Raw genomic sequence first — 14,479 nt, forward strand, 5'->3', positions numbered from 1 at the left:
GTAGATCCCTGACTATGGTTGCCCCCAACTTTTTGCCTGGTGTTTTGCTGGTTTTCTGACTTAGTTGACCTGGGACCCTGCTATTCAGGGCCCCAGGCCTACTGCTCTCTCTGTAAAATGGATTCCATGTACCTTAGGTACATATCTAAATTGGATACTGAGGCACCTTATCAGTCCCTGTACAGTGTACCTTAGGTACCCAGGGCATAGGTGTACCCAGGGCCTACCAGGGGCTGCAGCATGTATTATGCCACCCCTGGCTGGCCATCCAAATCTGACACAACTGGCTGCTTGACAGCTGGGGCAAGGTGGTGTAATCACCCTTTGCTTTAGATATAGTATACCTATATCTAACCCTAAAATGGACACACAGATCTCCTATCAGTCACTCCTATGGCAGGCCTTAACAATCCTGAAGGCAGAGTGCTTGGAATCGTGTGAGATGGTGCTCTGGCATGAGCTGAGCCTGTCTGCGGCTTTCGGGACCCATCCCTTAGCCGTTTCCATGATATCGCATACCATATACTCTTAAGTGCATTATAATCCTCGCGGTTATATGCCAACTCTGGTATCGCTTTATCAAAACATGTCGAGTAAGGTGTCATACGAATTGGAATACTAACCCCTCGCCAATTCTGGCGACGGGGTTAGCATTCCACCCTTCTAGAGGGACACGACATGTATGTAACCCCTAACCCCGGTTAAAGTCAGACATAGCCTCAGCTCCACAAAATGGATGCTGCCACCGAGACACAAGTCTGCCCTCCTGCTGCTGGGAGTCCTCCCAGAGCAGGAGATAAGGACAAAGGGTTTCCTGCCAGGGGCGGTGCCAGCACCGTCCCAGACAGGGTTTTGTGTATTGTAGGTAGGCAGGGCTTCAGAGGAAGGTGACTGCACGTGGCACCCCGGTGCTCACTGTGCATAGGCTGGCTGGAACCAGTTCCAGGGTCACTCCAGACCCTGTGCTGGGGAAAAGCCCGCCAAGGAAGTGGGTGTAACCACCCCCCTCCTAGTTCCACCCCTAGGGCAGGACTTAGTCGCGTGCCAGCCCCTTTTTACAGGATAAAGGTAGGAACTGGCCCCCTTCCAAATTAGATCATCTTTGGAATCAAGATACCACTTTCCACGAAAGGACTTCACGATTTCTTCTTCAAGATTCTCCCTTGTGGCTAAGGAGTAGTCACCCTGCATCCGCAGGCACCATCTAAGAACACTGCGGTCTGCTGCACGTCCTTCCTCCGGAATCCGACTGCCCAGCTCGACGAGATCCGGCTTCCCTGGCACCTCTGACCTCTACCCACCTCTACAGCACAGCTGAGAACCGTGGGTGCGACGAGACCTCGAGGGACCGGCCATCGCCAAGACTGCACGACTTCTGCACAGCAAGCCCACCGAGTAATTTCCTGGTGAGTGCTTTGGGGTCCGAGAAGCCCCCAACCTGAGCAGCTCCAGCACCGAAGAGCAGCCCCCCAGCATCTCCACGATCGGCGTGGGGCCCTTCTGCTTTTTGCTGCTCACCGCGTTGTTTGGCTACTAGCCCGCTGGCTTGTGGCCTTCCGAACGACGCCCGACGACAACACTGCTGCTAGTCTGGTTGCTCCAGACTGGCCCTTGCTTCCCTCCATCGGAGAAGTACCCTGGACCCTCCTGGTCCGGCTAAGACGCCATTTTAGGTCCACCGCGTGGGCCTTGCATTTGCCAAGACTTGTTGCCCAATCCTGGGTCCAGCGACGTCGACAGCAAGAACCTTCGTGGGACAGCTCGCACCTCCATCCTGGTCGCCGACAACGCCTCCTGGTCCGAGAGACTGCAGAGCCCAGCAGCGCCCACTCACCTGACTGCGGTGACTTCGCCCGGTGCCATCCTGGTGCCCACTTAATCACTGGCTAGTGATTCAAGAACTTGGTCCCCTCTGCTTTCAGGTTTTCTTCTTCCTTGATCCAGGCTTGGATCCATCGAACTTTTCTTCACTGGTCGCCTGCCAGCAACTTCCTTCTTCCAGGCTCCTGGTCCGGCACGAGGATTCCCGACGTCTTTTCAGACCTATGCAGCTGCAGCCCCTGGGCTAGGTAACTTCGGCATCTCGGTGCCCCAGCATAGCCTCACTATCTAAGGGTCAGGATCCACTGTCGTTTTCTCCCTACCAGGTCGGGTTCGCCCGTGAACACTAACTTTGTGAATTCTAGCTTCCATAGACTTTGTCCCGCATCCCGCGTGAGAGTGCACACTCTGCACCCGAGTTCCCTAGGTCTCCTGCTAGTAATCTAAAGGTTCAGTAGTCCAGTCCTAGCGATCCCAAAGCCTCTGAGAATCGTTACTTACCTGCTAGTAATTCGCATTCCACTTTTAGAGTATATGGTTTTTCGTGCCCCTCGGGCATTTGTGTATAACGTGCTAACTTAAGTATTTTCATAAGAGTTTTGTTGTGTGCTTAGCACCCTGTCCTCATAAAGAGTACAGGGTTGTTGTGATTCTAATAAATACATTGTTTATTTTCATAACACTTGTGTGGTGTCCTTTCACTGGGTGTTCAAGGGGTAATGTGATGGTAAAACAGCTGGCTTAACACGCCCTCTAGAGTCTTAGCCTTAGACTGCTCGTATCCATGCTACTAGGATAGCTGGTCTATAAGGTTGACTTACAACCAATCATCAATAAGGGTTGTTTGGACTGATATATAGTGATCACTAGAATAGTGAACACTGCACATCAGGCCAACTTCTCACAGTTCCTGAAATGAACAAGAACATTATCAGATTACTGATACCTGTCTGGAGTCTTAATTTAGTGCGATCATGAAAATCGTATCTACCTTCAGAAGACTTTGGGTGTGGAGAACCTCTAAGTCAGTGTTTTCCAAACTTTTCCTGTAGTGACACACTTTTTAGAGATTCGTCATTTTGCGACATGGTGATGCGAGCGAGCATAGCGATCCCGTGGGCAAATGGTGTATTTTCAAGCAAATTTGAGAAAGCAGGAAGGTTAATATAGCAATTGTGAATGTGTTCTAACAAAGACAGTGACTGGCAAAACTGGGTGTAAGGTTAGGTTTGTGCCTGAAACAAAAATATAATCATGCATACACTGACATATGTCCCAGTGATTTACGGTACAAAAAGGGCAGGTGCATGCACTGCCAACCCATTCAACCATGCACAAAGTCCACCTGCTGCCCTGCTGAATATAAGTTATACAAAAATCTGTGAAGGAAGGGGGAATTGTGAATGGTAAAACAATCATGCAATTTATCAGCCGGTCTCTGCGACACGGGAATGCGAGCGAGCCCGAACCACCGAAAGGAGGTTCGCCCCCGAGAACATTTTGAAAAAATAGTGGGCAAATGGTGCATTTTCAAGAAAATTTGAGAAAGCAGGAAGGTTAATAAAGCAATGTGAATCTGTTCTAACAAAGACAGTGACTGGCAAAACTAGGTGTAAGGTTAGGTTTGTGCCTTAAACAAGAATATAATCATGCACACATTGCCCCAGTGATTAACGGCACAAAAAGGGCGGGTGCAAGCACTACCAACCCTTACAGCCATGCACAAAGTCCGCCTGCTGCCTTGCTGAATATGAGTTATACAAAAATCCATTCAGGAAGGGGGAATTTTGAGTGGTAAAACAATCATGCAACTTATCAGCCGGTCTCTGCGCATTGAACTCAGGTGGGACCGCCATACTCAGTGCAGCGCGCCAAAAGCCAACAGAAAATAAGACGAGTCATATGGTTTTCCATTCAGCACTTTGAGGTAAAATTAACGGCATATAAGAGATAAGGACAAATACATATATGTCATAGAAATTGTAAATATCAAAATATATGGGGACACAACATATCTCACGAAAACCTTTCATTGATTTCTTTTTTTTTTTTAAATTGATTTGTAATATAACACACATACATTTCCAAAACATGTTGTCCATTTGGCCTGAACTATTTCTTGGAGGGACAGCCTAACCACAGGGGGCATGGTAGCCAAGGTAAAATAATACCAATCTCCATCCCCAGTGACTTTTACAACAACTGAAATCCCCACACCCCAACCTTAGAGGCAGGCAAAACGTTTTTTGAGTTTTCCGAGGGGAGAAGGTGGCATGAGTGATTAGTCAGATCCTGCTGGGCAACCGAACGACCAAGGGTACTAACTTGGAACATCCATCGTTTTAAGCACTTGTTAAATGTCCTCAGTAATAACACTACAGTAACTGAGAGGCAACCTTTGAAATTATAGGCAGAGGGATGGCCCATTTAACAATAGCGAAAAACAGAGATTTTAACAATCATGGGACACGGGTGAAGCCAGCAATCGTGAAAAGGTCAACCAATTCACGAACACAATACATTGCAATTCACATCTCCATACACATAAACGTATATCATTATAAACATGAATAAGAGCATGGTCCTGTCTCTTTGCACTCGTGCATTGTGCACAGCAGACCTGGCGAAATTGAAAAAGGATGCACCCGGGAATCTCACAGACTCACACTGACATGTCCTTTCGTTCTACACGAGTTGTGAGCAGAGGGGCTTATCTGTTCGATGAAGAACGAGGGCCCTGCCAAAGGAATCATACTCCGTTCGAGGCTACATGCAAAGAACATGCATTAGTTCTACCCTGGACCCATGGTAAGGGGAAGCTCTCTACCGTTTACAGTCTTTCGCTGCGATCCTTGTCTCTCACTGTCTCAACATAGTAATCATTTTACTGGAGAACCCTTTACTTTTTATCCAGTACTGTTTTTGATCACTTTTCAGGTGAAATATGGGCAACTCGCTAGGGGCCTGTCTCTTTCGCTCTGCTTCTCTCGTTACATTGTTTGGTTCCTTATACATATTCTGTTTACAAATGTTCATATAGCCTTGAAAAAGTCACTGCGTGATGAAACATGTCGTCTGTTATCCCATATTAAGAACTCAAGAACATGAATCTTGTGTAACGTGAATGTACTGAAAATCATTTAATCTACATATCTCTACAATAAAGAAAATGTTCTTCTCAACACATGTCCTTACTTAGGTTTTTTATTATTAGGCAATTGAGTGCTCTGGTTTTTCTGGTCATAAAAGGTTCAAGTGGAAGTGGTACACAGAAGCACAGCGGAGGAAGAGACTCCTGAGCCCAAGATCCCATGTTCCATACAAACATTTGCCTGTGAAAACGAACCTGAGAACAATGCATAGAGATGGCAAATTCTACCAGTAGCTAGCAGCATCCTGCCAGGTGTATCTGCAGACCAGAACTCTGGGAAGGACAGTGTCAAGTAAGGAACAGGTTATGGGCCAGAGTGGTAATGATTATGCTAAGCTCTGAAACCCATCACACTCCCTCATCTGAGAAGTCTCCCTGTGAGCATAAACGCACCTTCTCTGGTAGGTGTCACTCATCTCACTAAAGTATACCGCAGCATCTGACAACACTAGGTATGACTGTTTATAACCTATGGGGGGGGGGGGACCTTGCTCAGATACAGATGGACAGACTTGGGTACCTCGAAGTTTTAGAATCTAATATCAGCACCACACAAAACCATCTAATGGGGTCATTTGTACGCTAAATTCCAGCAAGGCACTATTTGTCTAAATAACCCCTCATGTTGGGTTTTCCTTGAGGTTTCTATCATATCCCACTGCCCTATTATGCTTGAATAGGCTCAGGTAATAATCTACAATAAATCTTGCATGCTTCTGATAAGGCTGTCCTGAAGGAGCCCTCAGCCATAGCTTTTCTTCTCCTCACCTAGGTTTCTCTCAGTCTGTCCACTGTAAATTCTTTTGGTATCTGGGAGGAAAGGTGCAGATACTAAGTGCGTGCCTGAACACTGTCTTGCATTTCTTCATGCTATTACAGAATGATGCGCATGTGCAATGTGGATGCATTACCTAGTGGGGACGTCCTTTGGATGCAGTTATATGTTGGTCATGTGCTTAGCCCCAGTACCTCATCTCCGGAGGTAGCCGGTGCCGACTTATGATACTCATTGTTTTAAATCAGAAGGCTATCACTCCAGCCATTCGCAGTTAGCGGAAGACATTGAGATGAAATGGAGATTAGGGCTATTCCTGCATGAGGGTCACCTGTAACATGAGCCCAAGTGACCCTTGCCTTACGAGAGATGGCTCCTGAGTTTTCATCTGCACCACTGTCCTCTTCCTACTCACTGCCCCCTTTCTGGGCCTCCTTCTGGCTCTGTCCCTGTCCGCTCCCCTTAAATAACCTGGTCATTTTGTTGAAAGAAGCAAAGGACTGCCTTAAATGCTCCTTCTGTCATTTGAAGATGCTTTTCTCGTGCAAAGAGGAGGCGCTGGATGCAAGCTCGCTCTTGGCGGGTAGGGCCCCCCCTCCAGGGACGGGCTCCTATTGAGGTCACTCTAGGCTTGTGGGTGTTCACCAGAGGAGCTGCTTGGTGAGGAGTGTGACGGGGGTAACTCTGTGCCATGGCTTGGTGGGTGGCTGCATCTGGGAGCCTCTTGGTGGGCCCGACACTGCCAGATCCCGAGGCTACTGGTGGAACAGCCTCTGTGGGTGGCTGCCTCTGGGAGCCTCTTGGTGGGCCCGACACTGCCAGATCCCGAGGCCACTGGTGGAACAGCCTCCTCCTTGTGGCTGCTGGAGGGTGAATCACTCATAGGCCGTCTGCCAAATCCACGGGGCTCTCAAACCTGAGTGAGGCCCCTTCAGCTGGCTTTCTGGGTGTCAGAAGATCAGGGCTGTGTCCGGGAGCGGCACAGCCCGTCATTGGCGCCTGGAGTGCAGGGAGAGGGCAGCAGAGCTAGAAGGAGCTGCCCAACCAAAACAGAGGTGATGTCACAGTGCGACTATCCACCCCTTCACCCATGGGCAATGCATTATGATGTCACGGGATTACATCACAGCAGTGCGCCAATGCTGTCACCTATCGCTGCTCTTGTCTGCCAGTAATAGAGCTTTGCTGCTGGAGCCAACGAATGAGTGTGCAGCCACGTCATACCGATGCAGCCATGTCATACCCACGTAACACTGATGCAGCCACGTCACACCGGTTCGAAAGAGAGTGGTGAATATGTCACGTGCACCTGGGCAGCACATTGTGGTGGCTGCCAGCCGTCGTTCAGTGCACACAGGCTGGATGAGAGGTGTAAGACTGCTGTCAAGAGTGGCGCTGTTTGTATGGTGATCAGGTCTAGCTATAGAAGCGAAAGGCCCATTCTGTTTCCCAAGGGGTACAACATTAAGGGCCAGATTGCAAGAAGGCTAGAACGGGTGCAGGTATTTACCTAATCCCATCAAAGCTGAAACCTCGGGGTGCCTTACTTACTGGGTGCGGAAAATACCTCACATTCTACGTTGAGACAGAGAGACACAAGGATTGCAGCGAAAGGCTGTAAACGGCAGAGAGCTGCCCCGTACCATAGATCCAGGGTAGAACTCTCAATGCAGCCGGCTCTGTACTGCAGACTTGTAATTAAAACAGCACATCAGGCAGAAAGGCGTGCACCATGCCCTACCTTCGAACTTACGGTGTGCCGCAGACACTGGATTGTTCTCCGGGCTCGCCGTTTCATACTCTTGCCAGGAATGACTCTGCGGACCGAACTGTGCATGTGCCGCGTGCCGCGTGCCGCGCGCCGCGTACACATACGCTCGCCTAACGGTCTCCTTTCTCCAAATATGTCTGGCGTACAACTGCAGTACCGGAGTCATCCTGCGACACGCCCACCATTTCCAGGCGACACAGTACCGTGTTGCAATACACAGTTTGGAAAGCTCTGCTCTAAGTTGTCTACTTTTCTGTTGTTGTTAACATTTATCCCATGGGGTTTTAGAAAACTCACAGGCTGGTCTGGCATCCTTGTCGGAGATAGGCTTGTCAAGTTGGGGTACAGAAGGCCTGGTCCCAAACTGTTATGACCTAAAGACGAATATACATTAGCAACAATGACAGGCAACTCGCGGTCGGCTGCCCGCCACTGCGGAATGTCACTGGCATATATCCAAATTTGCTGCTTCACCCTTAACATCAGAAAGAATCATTTTGGAGACAAAAGAGAAAATTACCCATGAGTTTCATCCCCAAATCGAGGGCAGGACCTACCCCATGCTGATTCTGCATTTGTTTGAGGATGTTCGGTAGAATGGCCATTGAGGGAGCACCATGACAGAGTGTAGACCTTGGCAAACATCGTCCCCCAGGTGTTGCACTCAGTTAGAGCGGGAACCAGTCTAGTGGATAAGCACAGTTAAAAATATGTGATTGGCTTGTAGTCCTGTAATGGGAAACACACCTTCAAGTTGATCGATTTATTGGGCGATCCAAAAAATGTTCCCACACAATTCGTGGGTTGTTTGCCCATAACTGTATGAACAATTACGGGACTAATAACAGGCTCCACAGGTTGTTGGGACTGTCCTTGTAGGCCAATTCTAGCAGGGCCAGCTAGTAAGGCACGTAAAATATATTGAGTAAGACGTCTATAAAATACAACAAGAATATTGTACAAAGCACTAGTCTGCACTAAATTTATATTAGCCATATCCGAATATGGGGTATGTCCCGCCAGTGCCAGCCATGTTTTCCCTTCATGACATAAGGGGTCCATTTGAACAGTGCCAAGCACCTGGGGAAGGGTGCTATTATACTTAGTCGGGTGTTCCCAGACAGTAAGAGGAACTACAAGAAGTGAATAGGAACAATATGCATTAGGAGCTGGAGGAGTTGAATATTCATTAAAAGTATTATCATTAGCATCCACAGCCAGAAATGTGACCCAGGAATACAAAACTTTAAAGCGGAACACAGGAGCTCTCGTAATCAGGACTCCATGTTTCAGTAAATGCTGAGTAACCTCCAGGCAGCAACAATAGGAATGGCCTATGACATCATTTATTTATAATGGATTCAAAGCATAGCACAAACAGGGCAGAAACCTTTTAATATTCAAGGTTAAAAAACCAATAGAACTAGGTGAGCCCTAAAATCTGCAGAGGACAAATCCCTAACACCATGGGCTCCTCCGATAAAAGGTCTAAGGTAACTGTGCACAAGCACAACTCAGGGTTCCTGCAAGTAAGTGCCTGACCAAAACGTTTGTGGGGCCATATTGCAGGAATTCTGCTACCGAACAGAACTACGCTTGGGACCATAGAACATCAGGCGGTAGGGACTGAGTCACCATACCACCTCAGTACCTATGAGCCAGAGTCTGACCAGCTATATGCCTCACTTGCCCTCCGGACCTTACCAGAGAAACAAGTGAATTGGCACCCCAGAACACGACCCTCTCAGGGATCGCCGTAAAAGAACACACCCTTTCACTCTCTAGCTCATCCTGAATAAAAGAAACAAAAGACATGAAGGAAGTTTAGAATATTTATTCAAACAATTGTGCCCTAAAATGCAGTATTCGTGCGACAATTAGCAGACAAATGATTATCAATAATACTGTTAGCATGGCATTTAAACTATCTAATATAAAATGCCCTGTCATGGTATAAGACAGATTAGCCTAAACCCTCCTCATTTTCTACTGAAGCTAAATGATTATATGTCAAAGATCTCTGGGATTAGTAGCGGATCCATACCGAAGCATATACAGATGGACACTATACATCTCAACTGCTGCAATGATCTTGTCTCAGACCTCTCTTGTACTCAGTTATATGACAAGACGTGCTCTTAAACAGCAGCTGCATTCTCATGTTATTGTTATGTGCTAGTGCCTGACCAGGGAGAATAACAGGGGGCATTTTTGTTTGACCTTGACTAGGGTGTTCAGACTAAATCCCAAGAAAATAACAGAACACGAAAACATGCAGGTTCTATGTGAAAGTACAGTGTGGCACAAATCAAGTATGTTTATATAGTAACCTGTGCAAATGAAATGCGGCCTACAACGTGCACAATTAGGCTAACATATGGAGAACTACAATGGGCCATGCAGGAAACACATAACAATGCAACCTTGTGGTGATTAACATTTCTTGTGTGTTATATCTTGTTTTGGTGTTTTTACTGAAAGAAAAGCACTGCGCTGGCCAATGAATTACTGTCTATTATTCGGCAATTTGAGTTTTGAGTTTCTACCTCCCACTCTACCTCCCTGAAGAGCTTTTGACTTCTCACTCTCGCTATCCTGAGTGTCAAATGTGGAAAGGGTCTTTGGTCCAGTTTGTAGAAGCATAGTAGGATGGAACCCAGATCACCAGAGGCAAACAACACCAACCACCACAGTTGTAGTTTAGTAACCTATGAGTACCCTGTGGCTCCTCTAATGAAGTCTGCCAGCAATAACCAAATTGCAAAATGGCTAATCCGTAAAATAGCAAACTTGGACATATTTCCAAGCATTGGCAGAGCCAGCAGATCAGCTTATAAATGAAACAAATGGGGGTGGGGTCGCACACTACTCACACACCAGCGGGATCGCCCCTAAGGACTGTGGTAAGTGTAGTTTGTGTTCCGCGATGCATCTTCTTTCGATTCTCTGCTATCTTCGCTATCTTCGCCATCCCTGGACACGTGTTTCGGGCTTATAAATGAAAACTCAAGACAGACCCATTGATTTTGCCAATCCTTGTTATTAGATGCCAATGAATGTACTGCCCTTACCTTCTAAAAATGTAAGAAATCGCGCAATGGTTTCTTTAAAATTCCTTTTTTCGTTGTCAAAATGTTTGGATTGACTTAAAGCACCCCAGTTCTCTGTTGCAAGTACAGGAGGTAGTAGTAAATTTGCCAGCATACTCTTGGTGCCGGTCAATATTCCTTCAGTTGCATCCAGAACACAAAAACATATTTCCTGTAAACATAAAAGTAAAGCCAATTAGAAACTCGTTTATTTATGCCACTAAATTAATAGAATACAAAATCAGGAATTTTGTAGTTATTGAGGTTTCCATACATTATACTCAACAGGATCAATTGTGTTAATACAGTTTTATCTGCAGGCAGTGGCACAGTGCCTGCTGCTCCCTCCTGCAAAAGATCTCCTTGAAGGCTTATTTATCCCAGTCGCTTATAGAGGAGACTGTTTGCAGAAGCACCAGACAAAATATTCAGGAGTAGGGCCAGCAGAGATGATGCTCATCTTGTGCCAGAGATGTAGGAAGTCAAGTCCACAGTGTCAAAGTAAATGCCAGAGGAGGTTGTTTTATCTCTGCTCAGAGCTCTTGATGGTGTCAGTTCATGATGGTGTCTGTTCTTGCAGACAAATATAGTGAGCAGCCTGGTTGATGCCTTTTGGGGGGGAGGGGCGGGAGCAAAGGATTAGGTAGTTGGCATAATGGTTATATGCACTTGCATTGCTCTTCTGAATTTCGGTCATCTTTATATTCATCACTCTTATGCGTTTTCATGAACTTAAATAATTAATTAAGGCGCAGTAAAGCACTCAAATACCAATTCACAGATGCATATAACTACTCCCACTCACACATCCATACAGCCACTCACGCACCCACTCATCAACTATAGAACCGCTCAACATAGCCACTCACTTACCCATACAACAACTTACATACCCATTCACACATCCATCTATACAACTACTTATACACCTGCTCATTTACCCATACAGCCACTCACAGATACTCATTCTCAAATCCAGCCACTCACTCACCCATCCAGCCTCTCAACATAGCCATGCACACACCCACAGACCCACTTACATACCCATTCACACATTCATACAAGCACCCACCCATAAACCCATTCACACACTCAGTTAACCAAACACCAACCCAAACAGTCACCCAATTACCCATAGAGGCATTTCCACATCCAGTCACTCACCCATACAGCCAGTCACACACCCACCCGCTCACCCATACAGATGTCATGGAGTTTCCACCTCATAGTGGGGTTTGTGGACAGCATAAATGCTGGGATGGTGCCAGACTGATTCTATGCACCTCCTCAGGATATACTGTCTTGTAGACCAGCGAGCTCACAGTGCCATCATTCTCCCTCCCCTAAACCTAGTCGGGCACCATATGGTTTCTGCCAATCACTCACCACGACAAACCTGGACCTCCAGTAAGCGTGGTAACAATCCTTGTACCCTTTTGCTCAGGCACTCGTGCTCGGGTTCTCTCAGAGAAACATCCAGAAAATACACAGAGGGACATTGTGCAATATTTATTGAACCAGTGTGATTCTTATATAAAATATATCTGCTGCAATGATCAATAGGCAGAAGAAAATGAAATTTACTAAGAGCACCAGAACCGTGAAAAAAATAAAAGCTCCACCATGGTGGTAATACAATGTATAGATGCAGGCATAAAATAAAATATAGAGAATTGGTTGCACTCCTACTATGCAGTCCCTAACTAAAGTGTCTAGGATGACTGTGTGTGTGTCTAGCCAAGAATCCTCGTACCAGATGATCAAATCCCTGTTACCTTCTGGGGGAAAATGTAAGTCCTTGTCTTGGTCATGAGCTGGACACCATTGCAGGGAGAAGTCAGACAGCTGCTAGGTCGAAGCGTCAGCGTGTAGAGACCTCAGCAATATTAGTAAAGCTGCCTAAACCCGGAAATGCTTGTTTATTTATAAAGAAAGGCATCTTTTTTTATTTTCACTTTTTTTTTTTTATTTTACAGAGTTTTATATAGCTCGAACTTGACCCGAATCGGGTATCAGAGAGCTTTACATAGCACCACTTGCATTACATGAGGACACATTCATTTTAGACACGGGGAGATTAAGGGCCAGATGTAGGTCGCCAATTACCGGTCGGTAACGGCCGATTTCGGCCGTTACCGACCGGTAATTGGTTTTCGAGATGTAGGGGCCAATATTTTACAGATTCGGTAAATTTACCGAAACGGTAAATTTACCGAATCTGTAAAATACCGAATCGGTAATTTTACCGATTCGGTAAAACCCAGATGTAGGTAGCACTGTTTACAGTGCTACAGGCCTTCAGAATTCGGTATTTTACCACCCAATCCAATTGGGTGGTAAAATACCGAATTCAGGTGTGCATGCACATCTGTGCATGCACACCTGTGCCATGTGACACACATGCCTGTATTTGGGGTGCTAGAGGGTGTCAAAGTGACACCCCCTGCACCCTTGCTGAAATCGGTATTTACCGAATCTGTAAATACCGATTCGGTAATGACCATTGATTCCTATGGGCTTCAATGCCCATAGGAATCAATGGGCATTACCGAATCGGTATTTACAGAATCGGTAAATAGAGAATCTTAACGATTCTGTATTTACCGATTCTGAAATACCTACATCTCCCCCCCCCTCTATTTTACCACTTCTTAAATACCGAATCGGTATGATTCGGTATTTAAGAAGTGGTAAAATAAAATTACCTACATCTGGCCCTTAGTGATTTGCCCAGAATCACTGAATGTTCAGCGCCATCCATGCGAGTCCTTTGCAAGCCAGCATTGCTTTTGTCTATAGATAAATACGCAAAAGCATCCTCCTACAAGGAAAGAACGGGCTCACTTAGCACTCAAGAACTGTGATGAGTTTGCGTTTGAAATGTTCATCAAGTAAAGGCAAATTCAATCCAATTATTCAATGAGTAGATTATTTATTCACAAGTTCATAATTCTCATTCTTCATATGATGCTTCTCATATTTAGAAATCCATAACAATTGTACACTGCACTTGTTTGACAGAGTTTCAAATTGCATAGACTCCCCGATGCATTTCGGATCTAGCCCTTCGTCAGGGAGGGTTTCCTGAAGAAAATGAAAACATAGTTTAATAAGCTTGAATGAGATTGAATCCAAGAGCACACGAATGCAAAACCTAAAGAATACGCTAATTCTTGTGGTAACCAGAGTATCATGCAGTGAATCGGTAGCTGTCTATAATCGTGAGGCCATGTTCTTAGTGAGACGATAGAAGAGGTAGAAAAGGAACACCCAAAGTGAACACTGTGATAGGAAAAAGTGGCGAAAGCAAATGTGCTCCATAAAATATACAAGAGATCCTCAAAGCTTAATACCATGTATGCTGACGAAAAACTAAATACGCCAACGTTTGTATCAAGGTGAAAAGTGAAGCATTTCTTGTTCCTGCAACTGCAGACAATGTTCCCAGAGGTGCACCTCGAAGCAGGTCTATAGAGCAAATGTTTTTTCCATCTGGCCCCCTCAGCAGCCCCTGAGGGAGTGACCATAACCTGTAGACAGACCAGACTGAGCCAAGATCCATTTCACTAGGAGATGAAGCATCCCAGGACCGCTCGAAGAAAGTATTCAGCAGCAATGGAATACACGGAGGACAACTATAGAAATAGGGCTTGAAGGGGTCCATCTGTACATGTATGTCCGCTGCTCAGCCAATTGTGATCATTGGCATAAATCCAGGGCGCATTCAGAAGTGCACAGCAGACAGCGGCATATAGGTTGCATGCACTGCAGCTAGACAGGCTGAAAGGACATACCAATGCTCATTCAGGGCCCGATGTAGGTGGCCATTTACCGGCCGGTAACGGTAACGGTAAATGTAGGTGGGACTCATC

At 46.1% G+C, this 14,479-nt stretch overlaps 1 protein-coding gene across 7 annotated transcripts in view; it reads right to left on the bottom strand.

Moving 5' to 3' along the window:
• DNAH8 (dynein axonemal heavy chain 8) overlaps positions 1–14,479 on the bottom strand; it is a 10,041,960-nt gene that overhangs the window by 9,504,329 nt on the left and 523,152 nt on the right. For all 7 annotated transcript variants that reach the window (XM_078647354.1, XM_078647353.1, XM_078647356.1 and 4 more), the window contains exon 6: positions 10,590–10,779. In XM_078647354.1, the coding sequence (XP_078503480.1) occupies positions 10,590–10,779 (190 nt within the window). The remainder of the gene's footprint in view (positions 1–10,589; positions 10,780–14,479) is intronic.

The sequence above is a fragment of the Lissotriton helveticus genome, chromosome 6, assembly GCF_964261635.1.
Source record: "Lissotriton helveticus chromosome 6, aLisHel1.1, whole genome shotgun sequence".
Taxonomy (NCBI): domain Eukaryota; kingdom Metazoa; phylum Chordata; class Amphibia; order Caudata; family Salamandridae; genus Lissotriton; species Lissotriton helveticus.